This window comes from Silurus aristotelis (assembly GCF_946808225.1).
Source record: "Silurus aristotelis genome assembly, chromosome: 12".
Classification (NCBI taxonomy): domain Eukaryota; kingdom Metazoa; phylum Chordata; class Actinopteri; order Siluriformes; family Siluridae; genus Silurus; species Silurus aristotelis.
Window position 1 is genome coordinate 18,702,449 of NC_139585.1, and position 17,249 is coordinate 18,719,697.

A 17,249-nucleotide genomic window follows, 5' to 3' on the forward strand; every position below is an offset into this window, starting at 1 on the left:
GACTCTACAATTTTCATAGTCATGAAAATAAAGAAAACTCTTTGAATGAGAAGGTGTGTCCAAACTTTTGGTCTGTACTGTATATATATATATATATATATATATATATATATATATATATATATATATATATATATATACACTTGTTAAACTCGTGTGTATATATATATATATATATATATACACACGAGTTTAACAAGTTGTTTTTTTTTGTGATCACAACTTAAAATCTTTGTGATCTCGACATAGCAAAAGTTGTTTTCTTGTTATCACGATCATCATATATATATATATCATATATCATATATATATATATATATATCATATATATATATATATATATATATATATATATATATATATATATATATATATATATATATATATATATATATACACACACACACACGAGTTTAACGAGTTGTTTTTTTTTGTGATCACAACTTAAAATCTTTGTGATCTCGACATAGCAAAAGTTGTTTTCTTGTTATCACGACTTCATTTTCTTGTGATCTGGACATAACAAGAGTTGTTGTCTCGTGATCAGGACTTCATTTCCTCGTGATCTCCACATAAAAGTTGTTTTCTCTTGATCTTGACAAACATTGTTTCCTCATGTTCAGTAATAATTTTTTTTCTGTTTATTCGGCATAAGAGCATGTTTTAGAGGAAGTATCATGGATATTAACCATAACCATTTATGGCAGCACTTGGATGCCACCCTGACACAAATTGTTATGGTTACTATCCGTGATGCTGCCTCAGGAGTGAATCTGGTTCCTCTCAAGGTTTCTTCCTCATAACATCTAAGCGAGTTTGTCCTTGCCACAGTCTAGCTCATCAAGCATAAATACACATCGTTCACCTTAACTGTTAAATTCTGTAAAGCTGCTTTGAGACAATGTCTGTTGTGAAAAGTGCTATAGAAATAAACTTGACTTGACTTGACTTGTCTTAGGACTTCCGTACAACTGGGCTAGTCACTCTAGCATTAAATACACAATGCTGAATAGTGGAGAACGTTTGGCGCTTGTGGCTTTCCATACTGCAGGACTCACTATTGTGTCATTGGCTCTCTCCACCCACGTTGTGTGTCAAAGAGGCGCTGTGCTGCTGATGCGCTCATATCCAAACGCTTGCGTTCCACTGCGAGTGTTCAATGTCATTGAAGAGCAGGTTTCAGGTTTAGCTGCCATTAACCTCGCCTGTTCTTTTGGCTAGGAATAAAAGTACTGTGTTTATGCGGTGCAGAAGTGAGACGGATCTCGGCTTAGCTGTGGTGGTATGTAAACATGGGCTGCATGTGAGGAGGACAGGAGCGCGCGCGACAGGGATGCGGAGTATGGGACACCAGCAGGCCACTTATCGGTAAAAATATTGATTATTTATTCATTGATTATTTACAATTATATATGTCCTGATCAGTTGATTTTCTTCCCCCCGCTTTTCACTGCAAAATCGCTAATGCTATCTAATTTCAGTGCTTTTTTTTGCCTAATATTCCTGTATATTTTAAACCTTTTAGATACTAAACGAAATAATTTGATTATTTACTTATTTGGGGAATAAGTTATATTAAGCAGGCTTTACCTTAACACCAAATGTTTGGAAGGTGTCTCTAGTGTGTATTATTATTATACGCACTAAAACTTCCAGTTTTTCTTTTCAGAGCAGCAGCAGATTGCATATGAAAATCAATGTCTGTTATCAGTGAGATGTATTTTGGGCACTGTTCACTCTTGGAAAGCAAATCGAATACCTTTTTACTTGTAAGGATTTAAAAGAAACTTTAGGTTTCAGTGTAAAACAGTACATATAAGTGTTTTTGGAAACTGTTTCCAGATTTTAGGAAGTTTAGAAGTGAAGGTTATGAGAATGCTTAGGGTATGGACAAAAGTTTCGGCACCATGTTCCAGAGAAGTCCAGAATATGCTGAAGCTTTAGGATTTTAGATCATAGAAGTTTCCTTTTTCACAAGAGTGCAAAGTTTTGGTGAGGGATTTGTTTAGTCAGCACTAAAGGTATGTTGCACTACCACTTATTGCTTCATTCATTTTGACAGACTCCATTCTGTCTGACTCTTGTCTAACAAGCTCAGAGGTATTCAAAAGTCTCGAAATGGATGACGGTTGTGTCTCTGCATGGCTCGGGCCTAAGATTTTTGGGGTGTTTGAAGCCACTTTGTATGGCCTGCATTAATGGTAATTATTTAGAATTTTTTTCTTTCTGTAAAAATGGGCTTTCCCAGTGAATATCATTTCCATTCCCTCATTAAAATAGAGTATATTCCAAAAAGAATATAATGCAGACATCTGTATATTATTACACATTTACCAACAAATGTAGCTATTAAAAGAGATTCTGAGAGCATTTGTCTATCTGAACCTTGTGGCTATTCACATTACATGATCATTTGCAAATCGACTGACCCACTTTTTCATTACTAGTCATCTGTGCACATGATTTATGTAATTTATGTTGATGGAAAAGCTGACAAATCAGATGAGGTGTGAGGTGCTTCATTGGATTGGATCAGTGCTAAATTGCATGTATATATCTCCTTTGCACCAGGTCTTTCTTCTTACTCCACATCCAGTTCATGTTGCCATGGCATCATCAACCTGAGTGCCACAGTGTTCGGTAACAAACCATTCTGCTGCATCTGCCATAAATGTAAAAGTGTGGCTTGTTGATGGATGAGTAAAAAAGAAAAGCCTTATTGAGGAGAAGTGTCCGTGGTTCACCGAGTTTGGTGCTTTTGTGCAAAAGCCCACCAAGTCTCTCTTTTTTTTTTTTTTTTTTTTTTTTTGTTCCACAACTGATATTCATGACTCACCATATTTTTCTGCATGGTTACAAGCTGTCATAGCAACTGTAGCACAGTTTCTGCCCTGAATAGAAGTGTGCATGGCTGTTTTGGACCAAAATCCGCTATGTTTTAGTGAATAATATAATAATAATCTCTCTAAGGAGACTGATGCACCCCCACATTGCACGCCTGTAAATGAATCAAGGAATACTATAAGCAGAGGTGTCAAATTCAGGAGGACAGCAGCGTAATTCAGTCGAATCTGAAGGTTAAGTGAGCTATAATGGTAAACTCTGCAGTGTTGTGGACCTTGAGGCTGAAGGCTGACATATCTGATCTAAAAAACTTATAGAAGCTTTAGTATGAAGGTTGGTGTTACTTTAGGTAATGGAAGTTGAAGTCAGAAGCTAAAGTGAAAGGTCTGCATTTAGCAGGCTTTTATGGCCTTTTAGGAGGCCGTATCGACCCAGTGGCCTTGTAGCATCTGGCTCATGATGTCCTGATGTCAGAGCTGACACATGTATTTTTTTTCTCCACAGTGAGGAATCGTCTTGGGAGATGACAGATGGAGACATCGGGAGGATCGGAGCCTGCCAGCCTGCATCCTAAATGCGCCATGGAGCAGGAGTTCAGTTTCAGCACTCTGGTGAGTGATTGGAGTGAGGGTTGGTGGGGGTGCTGTATGTTGGGGTAATGGGTCAGTTCTCTGAGTGCTGGGGAAGAGTGTATGGGGGCAGAAGGGCTGGAGTGTGTCTCTGACTCATCCATTAGCATGCTCAGTGCAGCTGCACTGTCATTCACATCCTTCCATCCTGAAGTGGGAGGGAGTGGGGAAGGAAGGAGCAGATGTAAGCCCCCTTCACACTTTGCCTTCTTTCTTCATGAATAGATTATTAAAGACAACGAGAGTGTTTATCATTGTTTGGTTCAGTAAATAAATGTCCCCTCCTGCCCCTTTCTTCTTGCTGACTAACAACTGCGAAGCTTTTTGGAGCGCTTCAATTATGGTTGGCATTGTTATTCACTGTTGTGCACAAATGGGGAAACTGGTCATTATTTCCAGCAAGGATCCAGTGCTGGGCCGATCTTCTTTCCAGCTCTGTGGTGCCCCACTGAATGTTAATTAAAAGCCCTCTCTCCTGTAGGACCGTATAAAAGCTGCTCTGTGTGGTTGTTAGTATGGGTGCCGAAGGCCACAGCTAGTAGCTTCCGTTCTGTCTCGCTTCTAAAGGAGCACTGAGAATGAACAACAAACAGGGCTTATTTATGTGTGTGTTTGTGTTCTCATGTGGTGATTCAGCTTCTGCCTTTTCATCTGCAGAAGAAGCTGGCAGCTGAGCCGGATTATGCGGATGTAACCCTGCCGGCAGTGGAACGTGTGCGAGCGCTCAGTAAGATGGGCTACAACATTGAGATCAGCGAGGACATCGCGCCACGCCGCTACTTCCGCTCAGGGGTAGAGATGGAGCGAATGGCTGCCGTCTACCTGGAGGAGGGCAGTTTAGAAAATGCTTTCGTCCTCTATAACAAGTTTATCACGTAATTACCAAATGTAGCTTTCCTTTACCTTTTCCACTAGGATATAGATGAGTTAATCATCAAGGTAGTTGTAAGGCATTCAGTTTTACAAAGATATTGGCTATTCCAGTATGATGCAGTGTTGACAATTATTAATAATATTAAAGCTGATCAAGTTGCATTAATAGTGGTAGTTGTAAAGTTTTTTTTTTCTTTTCATAGAAATTTACCAGAGATAATCTCCATGTTTACATTGTCACCAGGTCATCTGGTGGTCTATATAAACATTTTTTTAGCTATTAATGTGCATAATGTCTCAGTTGCCAAGCAGTAGTTTACTTAGCCAATTTCCATTCAAAATAGTTTATGTATAGTTCAGGCTTTTTGAGTGAGTTTTCAGGTATTACAGTAAATAAATACTAAGCTGATCTGATGCATATTAGAAGGTCTAGCTGCATAGCACTGACCAGTCATGACTCAGTAGCCATGATGATCTGTGTAAATTGTGAATGAATCATGCAAAGTTATTAACAGCAGTAGCTCAGTTCTCTGTCTGGTTTTCATACAGTCTTTGTTTGATTGTGAAATAAATAAATACAAAAAGTGGAAAAACTTAATTACTAATTTGAATGCACAAATTACCACAATAGATGTTGTATAATTATCCACGTTTTTTATTAAGGAAAATTGAAGAAGTGTATTATCGATTAAAGGTGGGCTTGCAGATTACAAATGAAAAATAATTTTATGTATCTTCCATTATAGTCTTCCATTATACTTTTATTGCCTTTAACATACAATGCTTTATGTTTATCGCTGCTATTGTCGCTCTGCAGGTTGTTTGTGGAAAAACTCCCCAGTCATCGGGACTATCAGCAGTGCAACGTCCCTGAGAAACAAGTCATAATGAAGGTAAGCCCCTGGCAGCCTGCGCTGCGTGGTTGAGCCGAGTGGCGCTGAGCCCACAGTAAATCGAATTAGCATTATGCTTCATTAGCACAGAGACACAAATGCGCTTGCTCCCACTGAGACATCACAGGAAATTTATTCAGTGTACTATTGTTGTGTAGGCAGTTCAGTCTAGAAATGCAGACTCACTGTGTGGTGCATGTCAGGTCAAAATCTGTTTTTGGGCAAATGGAATATTTCTCTGTTTGCATTTAGAAACTCAGTCACTTCTGCTTAGTAGAATTGGGTTATTTTTTTGCTATCCTTGATTTGTAACTTCTGAAACTGTTTGTAGAAGTGAGGAGGGGGCTATTCCACCTTGAACATACTCTAAAGTAAAAAAAATAATCTCTAGACAGTCTCTTGGATGACGATTATCAAGCAGAAATATCACTATAACATTTTGATGTTACCTAGAGCAATTATTCTATAAATATAAATTGCTTTCACACCCTCATTTATTTTTATTTTTTATTATTTTTAATTTTTTTTTACACATTTGGCTTTTTTGTAGAAGTTGCAAGAAGTGGCTTTTCCACGTAAGGATCAGCTGAGGAAACTCCTCCATGAAAAATACAGCAAAGAATACAGTGAATATCTGAAGAAGCAGGTAAGTTCTGTGTGCTTAACCAGATTAAACTAACATTATACTGTCAGCTTGTTACTCTAAGCACCATGTTTCTGATCCAAACTGCAATAGGTTTTATATAGAGTAGATCTATAAATGCTATTAAAGTAAGTAAAGCTAGAACTGATGCAGTCCTTGTGTTTCTACACATTTTGTCATGTTGCATTTTAAGTGACCTTGTATTGGCTGTGGGTTTTTAGAGCCAGGCCATGCCTGTAGCTATGTGTGGAGAACAGTTACAGAGGCTCTCTTTGCTGGAGGAAGAGAAACAGCGTGTTGCACAGTTGAGAAAGATGCAGCTGGAGTCAGAGCAGTTCCGCTACTTCGAGGACCAGCTGCGGCGTCAGGAGCAGGCCAACCGTAAACAGGATGCTTTCCCTAAAGAACCTGAACAAACGGATGGCTCATGCCTATCTCAGACTCCAAAAAACCACACGCGCCTTGACCCCAACCACAACAAACAAGCCACACCTCTAGCCAAACCTGCGGCCACATTAGCTGCAGTCCAGAGTGAGTCTCACTTTGCTTTGTGTTCACACCTGGCTGTGTGTGTAATCAGTGTGTTTGCACTCAGTGTATGTATATGTGTGTGTGTCTAGATCAGCAAGTAGGCCTGAGGCGGGTTCTAATTCCTCGAGACCTGACATACAGGTTCCTTCTGCTGGCTGATCGCAACACAGCCAGAGGCATCGAGACATGTGGAGTACTCTGCGGAAAACTGGTATTCAGTCCAGATTTATTCGTTTTCCGTGTTCAATTTACGTTGTTTAAGTTACTGACTACATGCCGCTTTCCTTTTCTGCATTGTGTGCACTTTTATTGATGAGCATGTGAGAGTTTTGCATTTTTTAACTGAAAGAGGTCATTTTGGTCATGTTTTTTGTTCCATGCTTATACACAGCCTGACCCGTGTCTCCCCCATTTGCATTTGGCATAAGAGTGGCTTAGTTTAGAATAGCTGTGTGGTGATACTGAAACTGGGCGTGAGTGTATTCTGAGCTTACTCACTTCTCACACAATGGAGCTGTAAACATTTGATAAAAAGGTTGCACTTTGGCTTTGTTTGCTTAGTCGGCTAAAATAGCCAACAGTTGACAGAATGAAACACTCTCATTGTTCTTTTTGTTCGAACCTCCAGACTCACAACGAGTTCATGCTCACCCATGTGATTGTGCCCAAACAATCATCCGGGCCCGACTACTGTGACATGGAGAACGTGGAGGAGCTGTTCAGTTATCAGGATCACCATAACCTACTGACCCTCGGCTGGATCCATGTAGGACATTCTCTGCCATTCTTACTGATTTAATATAAAAAATTTTAAGACCACCTTTTTGTACTACCAGAGAAAAAGAAATATACATTTGGAAATATGTATTTTTTTCTCAAAACGTAATGAGACCACAAAGAGGTTTTTTCAAAATAACCTCGTTGAGTTGCTCCTATTACCTGCTGGATCAAATTTAATGGGGCTTCAGGCAGAGGGTCACCATGGTAACATCCCTAATCATTTTACAGAGTTATTCTCAGTCTCAGTCAATTTACCTAGTGATCACGCAACAACTGGTTATGTAAAGATGTCTGTTATTAACGTGTTTGTGTGTGTTTATGCATGCATGCCTCCAGACACATCCCACTCAGACAGCTTTTCTATCCAGTGTGGATCTCCACACGCACAGCTCCTATCAACTTATGCTGCCCGAGGCCATCGCCATTGTCTGCTCTCCCAAGCATAACGAGTGAGTTATATTCTCACACTCTTTTTGTCATCTTATTGTTGCCATGCAGGGAACATGACTGGGATACTTTTCCAGAACACCGCTCATTATGAGTAGACAAAGGCTTAGTACGATTTTAACTGTAGAACCAACTACTGAACATGTCATTTGTGTTTGCCCCACATCACTTTTGTTATCTTTTTTATTAGTGATTGATAAAGCCAGATTAATGTTTTCTAAACGTTTATCGGCTCTGCAAAAAAAAACCCCGCAAAAATGTTATAGACAGCTAGCACAAGATGATATCGAGACACTATTTGGAATCTTTATCTGTTTATTTGACATTCAGAGATGTTTGGATGTTTCAAACCATTAATGTGAATACTGTGTGTATATACAGTATGTAATTAATTAATATATATTATCACAGTGTCTGCTTCTTACTCCCCCTGCAGTACCGGAGTGTTCCGCCTTACCACGGCTGGAATGAGTGAGGTGGCTGGCTGCAGACTCAAAGGCTTTCATCCACACTCAAAAGATCCTCCCCTCTTCACTGTAAGACCTTCAGCCATGCTACATTTGATTAACAGCAAAAGCATAGGATTGGTTGTAAGATTACTACCAATAGTACTGAATAGCTGCACCAACTTGTTGAGTAAATAACTAAACAGTAAAGAATATGTAGCTAGTTCACTCTATTTTATGATTCATGAGTTTACAGCACCTATATGTACAGGGAGCATTCAGTTACATACATTTTATTTCATACATTTCACCAATAATCATCCACCTCTTGAACTGGACTGAACTAACTTGTACCAACTTTTCTGCTCTTCCCTTTTTTTTTATTGGAAATGCATGTAACATATTTTTTGTACATTGGCTGGTCTGTTCGTCCACAACAATTCAGAACTTAAAACCTAACCTATGCTTTTGGTATTTAAACACTGCAACCACTAGTACCGAATATTTAAGGTGTGTGTGTGTGTGTGTGTGTGTGTGTGTGTGTGTGTGTGTGTGTGTGTGTGTGTGTGTGTGTGTGTGTGTGTGTGTGTGTGTGTGTGTGTAATCTCCATATCCTTTTTAGAACCATGTTACTAGTGTTGATGAGATAACGACATTTAATGTGCGGATGGCAGCCCTGCTAGCTAGTAGCTAACTATATACTGTATACATAGATGAGCTAGGAAAAAAAAACTTGTGCGAGCTATTGGTACTCTACTGTGGTGTTATGACCATTCCATCATCCAACCCCTAATCTTTTTATTCAGCTGATTTTACAATTTAATACAGTCAATTATGACAATAATACAGTCAATCAAAAGGGTGCCTTTTTAGAGAGACATCACCAGCTAGTTTGTGATTGATGTACCCTTTGTTAATTTTATACAAAAGACATTAGAAATCCAGCTAGGGACAGTTCAACTCTTACATACACTATGCCATCATCATTGTGCAAATCTGTGTGTTAATTAACTTTTTATTAAAGCCTCTTGGCTCCTACGTTAAAAGTGAAAATGCGAATTGCAGGAAAGTGAAAATTAAATGTGTGTGTTTTACAGATCTGTAAGCACGTGGTTGTGAAGGACGCCAAAACGACAGTGCTGGACCTCAGGTGACAGATGAAGGGAGGACATGCTTCAGTAGAAGCCACAGACCCAGGAGTTTTATTTTTGGCTACTTGAAGGCTTTTTTGTAATTTATTTATTTATTAAACAAAAAAGTACTGTGAAGTGGAGTCTGTGTTGCACAGGTTGCTGTTGGCATCTTGTAAAGAAGCTATAAAGATTTTAAGTGGTGTTTTCTCCCTGTGTTGCTATTTGGGTATTTAAAGATCTTTGCTTTAGCATTTGTGCCTGTTTAAAAAGCAATCTTTTTGGACAGTTTTGTGGTCAGATCTGACTTGCTTGTCAGGTTGAATTTAACTGTGTGTCCTGAAGGTGGCATGTTTTAGCTATGAATGCCACAACCAAAATGTGAACTTTTTTTTTTACCAGGATGCAAAGTTATTTCTAGACAGTTGCCTTATGTAACATGAAGTGATTTTAGATTTTTATTTTATTCCTTGCCATTTACTTAGATAACTTTTACCCAATATGCATTTGCAAATTTTATAACTTGTCAGTTATTTTGAAGTGGATTATTACAGCACCAGTGTTTAGTCAATGGACCTCAAACAATAATCAATATGTATTGTTCAGTGTACAGCTAATGCAGCCATGTCCAGTTTAAGAAATTCAGGTCAGTAAAGGTGATGTTTGACTTGTCACTGAAGGTACTAAAGCAATGTTACTATGATGACCTATTTGGCATTAGTAATAGTGCTCAGGAGTTTGGGCCTTAAAAAAAAAAAATGGTAAAGCTGAGCTGAAAAGATGTCCCCCAGTTTTGCCTCATTTTATCCTTAACCAAAGCACCTACAATAGAATAAGCAAAGAAGCCTAATAAGCCTTATTAAAGGAGCCACTGCCAGAGGGTTGATAGAACCAGTGATCTCAGGTACTGTATCATCCTCTTCTGCTAACATTCTAACTCAATCACACAGTGGCTCCTCCTCTGTATTTCAACTTTCCATTCCACAGTGGTACAACAGAAAATGACAAGTTTCCAAGTTCTGATATGCTCTTTGATGTTGATTGGTGTCTTGTTAGCGTATTGTGAATTTTGTGTGCGCTGTGGCATTGTACATTTTCCTCTATTTTTCGTTTTTGATGTATGTCTTTGTCCGAGTTTCAGTAGTTCCACGGAAAACCTTTTTTGCTCATTACCTCTGCAACAGGAACTTGTGGGCAATATGATGCAGTGACTGTACAATGTTTTTTCCCCCACTGCCATTTTTTTTTATTAAAAGAAAGTGAGTTTGTGACTGCATCGTTTTTTATTTAAACTAATCTCATTGTAACAAAACGCTTAACAATGAAATGATGTGAGATAAAGACATAAATCTAATGAATATTAGAAATTCTCTACTGATTCTTAGCTTGCTGCTGGGGTTAAATGAAGTTGATGCTGGCTTTTTCAGGAACAAACAAAATAATTTGTGACCCTGTTGGAAATCATGTGGGCTTGTGTTATTGAATTGGGTTAGTAATGAAATTAATAATAGACTTTTAGGTTAGGTAGCTTATTTGTACTGCACTGGTTTAATTTATTTTCTTCAATAAAGAAATTGTAATACCTCTTGCAAGTTGGGGCCAAAAAAGTAAATTTTTTGGTACACTTTTACACAAGCCTTACTTGTATTTCATTTTAATCATTGTCTGAAATTGAAAAAAGACATTAAACACAATTTTAGTATGCAGAACTTTATTCATTCCTGGGGTTAATGTATAGATATCCATACAAACTTTCTTAAAGCCCACAGCAGTGAGAAATCACATGCAAGGGGTACCTTATGGTGTTCAAAACACAAGAGGGAGTATGCAAGCTCTGTTCTTCTATAAACCATTACAAAACACCTTGCCTTTATTCACTCTCCCTCCATCTGGAGCCTCACTAAACCCCAGGAATCTTCCCAATCTGTTCATGTTGGCAGCTTTGCTCATCCAATGTAACCATAACAATCAATGACGAGGAAAAAAAAATCCAAACATTCACGCAAGTGTGGGCAGTGCAAAGACAAAACAGGAGAGAAACCAGAGGATACATTCACAGTTTACAGGCTATGAAGCAAGAGCAGAGAGTTGAGGGCTTGGGGCTGTTATGGTTTAGAAGCACTTGCGATGCACAATGGATGGACCGGCCTCGTCATACTCCTGTTTGCTGATCCACATCTGCTGGAAGGTGGAGAGAGAAGCCAGGATGGAGCCACCGATCCATACTGAATACTTTCTCTCTGGTGGGGCAATGATCTGTGCGCACACACAGCATTCACAGATAAGGACATTTACAAGAAAAAAAAAGTTCAGTGATTACCATGAGCTTTAATAGTGCCACAAAGCTAAGTAAAATCCATCCATGAGTACTCACTTTGATCTTCATGGTGCTGGGGGCCAAAGCAGTGATCTCCTTCTGCATCCTGTCAGCAATGCCAGGGTACATGGTGGTACCACCAGACAAAACATTGTTGGCATACAGGTCCTTACGGATATCAATGTCACACTTCATGATGCTGTTGTAAGTAGTTTCATGGATACCAGCAGACTCCATACCTGAAATGCAAAACCAAAATTCAGAACTAGTGGGTCAAATTGAAAAAAGAGAGAAATTCTAAAGAAAAAGGAAGAAGCATACCGATAAAGGATGGCTGAAAGAGGGTCTCAGGACAGCGGAACCTCTCGTTGCCAATGGTGATGACCTGCCCATCAGGAAGCTCATAGCTCTTCTCCAGTGAGGAAGAGGTGGCAGCGGTGGCCATCTCATTCTCAAAGTCCAAGGCGACGTAGCACAGCTTCTCCTTGATATCACGGACAATTTCTCTCTCAGCTGTATTAGACGGATTTCATCAGTAAATTGGCGCTGTTGTGTTCACGTTAAACATATGTGCTTACATAAGTACTCAGCAACACAAGTCTGTGTTTTACAGAGATGAACAGAGTGTTTGCACTCACCAGTGGTCACAAAGGAGTAGCCACGTTCAGTCAGGATCTTCATGAGGTAGTCAGTGAGATCACGGCCGGCCAAGTCCAAACGCATGATAGCGTGAGGAAGAGCATAGCCCTCATAAATGGGCACATTGTGGGTGACACCATCACCAGAATCCAGAACAATTCCTGCGCAAAACAAGTAATTGACCAGATAAATATTGTTTCATTCTAAAGTTTATCATATTAAGGTTTTTCCAAAGGGGACACGAGAACTAACCTGTAGTACGACCAGAGGCATAGAGAGATAGCACCGCCTGAATAGCTACGTACATGGCTGGAACATTGAAGGTCTCAAACATAATCTGATAAAGGGACAGTTTGCAGATGAAAAAGAGAGGCTATAAACACTTCTAATTCTTTACTGTATTTTTAAGTTTTTTTTTAGCTATATTGATGTAGAATATTTAGATTTCTATTTAAACACTTTACAGGTGTAACCACTGCAAACTGAGCCTGACCTGGGTCATCTTCTCCCTGTTGGCTTTGGGGTTGAGAGGGGCCTCTGTCAGCAAGGTCGGGTGCTCCTCAGGAGCAACACGGAGCTCATTGTAGAAGGAGTGATGCCAGATCTATCAAAAGAACAAAAGGCAATTGGGGCCAAATGAAGTCAATGTGTCCAGATTATAATTAATCGCTGACAGGTGGGCTGATGAAAGTATAATGGATTAGCTACAAAAACCTGTAGTTTTCTTAATTGTGACACAGGATGCTTAGAATGAGTGAGATTTGGAGTAGTCACTGAGAGCTAAGTGAATAATACCATCTGCTGCATGCATCTGCTAGTTGATGACAGTGTGTGCCTGAAGGAAAGTGTTTGGCACATTAGTGTATAAGGGTGCGTATGTGTTTGTGCATGTGTGTGTGTGTGTGTGTGTGTGTGTGTGTGTGTGTGTGTGTGTGTGTGTGTGTGGGTGTGCGTGTGCGTGTGCGTGTGTTAGTCATGTGCACAGTGAGTCATAAGGCAGAATAGTACTTCCAGGTATAAGTGGGGTCTGTTTGAACACATAGATAATCGAGAAAAAAAAAAAAAATATATATATTGATAAGAGCAATTGTGTGTTCTTTTCAGTTAGATATCTAGCATAAGGCTCACATCCTTTGTTACTATTTTGGGGGAGCTATTTGGTCTGCTGTTCTCAGCAAGTTCTGGTTCGTACTGATGCCTAAATTAGCATGGTCAACTTACTTTTTCCATGTCGTCCCAGTTTGTGATGATGCCGTGCTCAATTGGGTATTTGAGGGTCAGGATACCTCTTTTGCTCTGTGCTTCATCACCAACATAACTGTCTTTCTGCCCCATCCCCACCATCACTCCCTTAGAGCAGACACAAGAACAGTCATTATCACAAATCAGACTAAGGTTTCCAGTGCCACTGAACTAAATGTCATTTCTGTAGGTGTATATTTTCAGTAATATCGTCTCTATATGTTGTGATTGGGGGGAAGTCCACCTGGTGTCTGGGACGACCCACGATGGAGGGGAACACAGCTCGGGGGGCATCATCCCCGGCGAAGCCTGCCTTACACAGTCCTGAACCATTATCGCACACCAGAGCAGTGCTTTCCTCGTCGTCACACATGGTTCAGCTCGGATTTCCTTCTTCACTCAAACAGGAGACAATCACTGAAAATGCAACAGTCCAACATCAAAATATCTGTTTGTCGTCATGCAGAAATCCTTGTTTTTATACATTTGTGATCATTTCGAGTGGGTAAGAATAAATATTATTTGTTGGATTTCGAATGTTAAATGTGTGTGTGTGTGTGTGTGTGTGTGTGTGTGTGTGTGTGTGTGTGTGTGTGTAGGTGTAGGTGTAGGTGTGTGTGGGTGGGTGGGTGTGGGTGGGTGTCTGTGTGTGAGAGAAAGAGAATGACCACACCCTATTCAACCAAATCTTGAATGTATAGAATACTATAATAGTTCCAAAAAGATAAAATAACATTTGACTAAAAGTTCTATAGCAATATGTTAAGGGTAATAAAAAAAAAACTAAATTATGGCTTTATAACTCAGCTAGTGTCCCACTGCCATGTATGCTGAGTCCTGTACTCCTGTCCTTGATGAATGAATGCTCCACTATGGGAAAAATTCCTAATTTGGAAATAATGGGGAAGCATGTCTGCCTTTGGACTTAACAAACTCTCCCCCTGACCCTCCCTGTCTATAACAGTTCTTGGAGAGAGAGAGAGAGAGAGAGAGAGAGAGAGAGAGAGAGAGAGAGAGAGAGAGAGAGAGAGAGAGAGAGAGAGAAAAGCTGGGGAGTCACACGAATACCTCTGCTCCATTTAAGGCAAAAGCCTCACAAATAACAGGCACTTTAATCCAGCCAGCATGGGCCTCTACCATCTAGCCTAATAGTCTTGCCTCCAAACATCCAACATATAACACACAGCATGTAAAGATTATGCAATTTTATACAGATTTTCTAAAACTCTGCATGCATATACAGCAACTGTGTTTTAGGTTTGTGATGCCCATATTGATAAATGTGCATTGTAATATTCATACATAAAACATATGCACTACAGCATCATTAAGAACAAATCTGCAGTGGAACACTAAAGTATGCATTATTACACCATTATATATCCAATTGCTCCTAATGAAAATGTGTATTCTAGCCAAATGCCACACAAAACAAAAAAACAACAACATTTTAACAGCATGCAAATGTGTAAACCCACAATTAAACATGAGCTGCAATCATATGCCAACTTTCTGTATTATATGCATTCCCTTGTAACAAGTTACATATCAAGCACCCACTTACTTCAGAGGGTGTGAAAAAGACATGAAAAGACAGAGAGATGGAGTGTAAGAAAGTGGGTGGAGGCCACTTACCCTGACAGTGCTGGGCCGGGGGGGTTTAGCCACTTGGTGATGGTGTGGCCCTGACCAGTGTGTGGAGTTCTTATGTAGCTCCAGTCTGTGCTTCTCTGCCCCCTCCCACCTCCCAAACATGGAGCCAGGGCCGCACACAGAACACTGGGTTCACTCTACTACAGCCTTATAGGGATGACTGGGGAGAACACTCCAATCCGGGCAGCCATCGCTCAGGGCATTCCAGCCACTGTCTCCCTTTCTCTCTTTTTTTTTTCTTTGAAAGGATGGAGACCTCATCGTGCAGGAACATAAACACAACTCAGGCTTGCTCTCCTAATACACACATTAATGCATACACACCCTAACTCAGTCAGTGAGTGTTGATGGTTTCTGTCCCTGACAGGGCTTATACCTGAGAACCTGAGAATGGTGCAGGTGTTTAAATTGCATGAAGAAAATACACACAGGATATTATCTTCATGCCCTGATTGAAACATTACAAATCTTCTGGTACCATTTGGTCTTAGTATACCATGGCATTGCCATACATGCCACACACAATATGCTGTTATTAACATTCTTTTGTGTCAGTCAAATTAAAACTTAATAATGTACTTTCTGTTATTACACGTGTTATGTATTTTCAGTAAGTCAGTACACCGTCAGGAAATGCACCATGATAAGATTTGGAAAAAAACTAAACAAAAAATGATTGCTTGAATATATAGATTAAAACTGATAGTGACAAAAATTAGAAGAGAGGAAGTAATATATAATAGCAATATGTTAAGATTGGAGTGATACATTTTTTTTTTTTTTGTCCACTGCATCATCCATGTCACACAGTACATATAGTACAATGAAGAACAAGGGAACATATCTTAAAAGTGGAAATATCTTATTATATTGTAATTTATATGGTTATTAAACCTAATTTCAAGCCATTTGTACATTTCAAGCATGAAATAGTGCTGTTCTATTTGCCGATCATTTTACTCAGCATTTATTTCTAGAAAGGTGAAAAATGATCTGCAGAAAGAATAACCTTGAAATGAGTAATAATGTCCAGCAATGGGTTCAATGATTTTATATCAGGTTTCATGTAATCTTACATAATAAGAAATACCAAAAAGATTTGACTCTAGTGAAAATATTTTCATGTGCAAAAATGTTTTTTGGTTCAGTATAAAAACAGTTGAAGTGTCTTAAACACAATTATCCAGAGCGACTTATATTGATCTCATTCATACATCTGAGCAGCTATGGGGTTAAGGGCCTTGTTCAGAGGCCCCAGGAGTAGCAGCTTGGTGTGGCTGGGATTTAAACTGATGACTTTCAGATCCAAAGTCTAATACCTTAGCCACTAATGTATCACATCCCATTTTCCATGCAAGCTTCAGAATTGATACTGAGTGCTTGACAGTGTTCTTGTAACTCACAGAATGTGTCTGTCCACTCTTGAAAAAGGCCTGGTTGGTCTGCCTCTGGTTCCTTGAACTGTAGTTACATTGAGGCTGATTTCACTTTGTTTTTGCTATCAGGCTTGCCATGTGAAGTTCCTGTGCAACTATTTAATGGAAAATTGTGAGGAATGTACTAGATTATCTATCACTGACCAAAAAAAGGAAAATATCAACAGGAGTGCAATTAAAAGGAGAAATATACATGTACTAATACAATACTGCACCACTAACACTATATGTTAGGATACATATATAGATTAACAAGTAATAATAAATGTTGTTTGTGGTTGTCCTTTATTAGTCTTAGCTTATTACTTTGGGTTGATCATTCACTGAGGATGGGTTATTCATTCTTATTGGATAAATTCCTGTCTACAGATTAAGTTAAGGCTCATTTTCTCATGTAAACACTTCACTAGCATGTGTCTGCCTTTTTTTTTTTTTAGCCATGCTCTACACTCAGTGGTTCACAGTGAAATGTTACAGTTTTCTCCTCCCTGTTAGCTGTCTTTAATGCAGCACCAAAAAAGGAGCTGTTCGGTAAATAAGGAGAGACTTGGCAGCCTGCTCTACTCTCAGGCATGTAAGGAAAGAAAAGGACCCCGCGGAAGGAGTGGGCTGGGAAAAAAACATAGTCTAGCACAGAGAATTACAGTGTGTATATGGATGAATGCCTATCTGTTTACCTGTAGGTGTAATGCATGCTTATTTAGGAGGGGGAATAAGGACACAAGGCAGGGGAATGGGAATTATTG

At 39.3% G+C, this 17,249-nt stretch overlaps 2 protein-coding genes across 2 annotated transcripts; one reads left to right on the forward strand and one right to left on the reverse strand.

Moving 5' to 3' along the window:
• Window positions 1-474: 474 nt before the first annotated feature.
• stambpl1 (STAM binding protein-like 1) lies at window positions 475-10,475 on the forward strand. The gene is made up of 11 exons (XM_083556098.1): window positions 475-1,368; window positions 3,349-3,455; window positions 4,131-4,348; window positions 5,164-5,239; window positions 5,790-5,885; window positions 6,104-6,413; window positions 6,503-6,624; window positions 7,042-7,179; window positions 7,530-7,642; window positions 8,077-8,176; window positions 9,184-10,475. Exons 2-11 carry the CDS (start codon window positions 3,375-3,377, stop codon window positions 9,238-9,240), a joined length of 1,311 nt encoding a protein of 436 aa, XP_083412224.1. The 5' UTR covers window positions 475-1,368; window positions 3,349-3,374; the 3' UTR covers window positions 9,241-10,475.
• A 435-nt stretch (window positions 10,476-10,910) lies between these two features.
• acta2 (actin alpha 2, smooth muscle) lies at window positions 10,911-15,178 on the reverse strand. Its single transcript, XM_083556099.1, has 9 exons — window positions 15,050-15,178; window positions 13,659-13,831; window positions 13,394-13,522; window positions 12,666-12,776; window positions 12,425-12,509; window positions 12,172-12,333; window positions 11,855-12,046; window positions 11,591-11,772; window positions 10,911-11,472 (listed from the first exon to the last, which is right to left on the reverse strand). The coding sequence occupies exons 2-9, from the start codon at window positions 13,785-13,787 to the stop codon at window positions 11,329-11,331; spliced, it is 1,134 nt and encodes a 377-aa protein (XP_083412225.1). The 5' UTR covers window positions 13,788-13,831; window positions 15,050-15,178; the 3' UTR covers window positions 10,911-11,328.
• Between the last annotated feature and the right edge of the window lie 2,071 nt (window positions 15,179-17,249).

Coding starts and splice junctions, on each gene's coding strand:
- stambpl1 (XM_083556098.1), top strand. CDS start 3,375: ATGGAGACATCGGGAGGATCGGAGCCTGCCAGCCTGCATCCTAAATGC. Junction 3,456..4,130: donor AGTTCAGTTTCAGCACTCTG/GTGAGTGATTGG, acceptor TTTCATCTGCAG/AAGAAGCTGGCAGCTGAGCC. Junction 4,349..5,163: donor CTCTATAACAAGTTTATCAC/GTAATTACCAAA, acceptor GTCGCTCTGCAG/GTTGTTTGTGGAAAAACTCC.
- acta2 (XM_083556099.1), bottom strand. CDS start 13,787: ATGTGTGACGACGAGGAAAGCACTGCTCTGGTGTGCGATAATGGTTCA. Junction 13,523..13,658: donor TGGGTCGTCCCAGACACCAG/GTGGACTTCCCC, acceptor GTCTGCTCTAAG/GGAGTGATGGTGGGGATGGG. Junction 12,510..12,665: donor ACAGGGAGAAGATGACCCAG/GTCAGGCTCAGT, acceptor TCCCTTTATCAG/ATTATGTTTGAGACCTTCAA.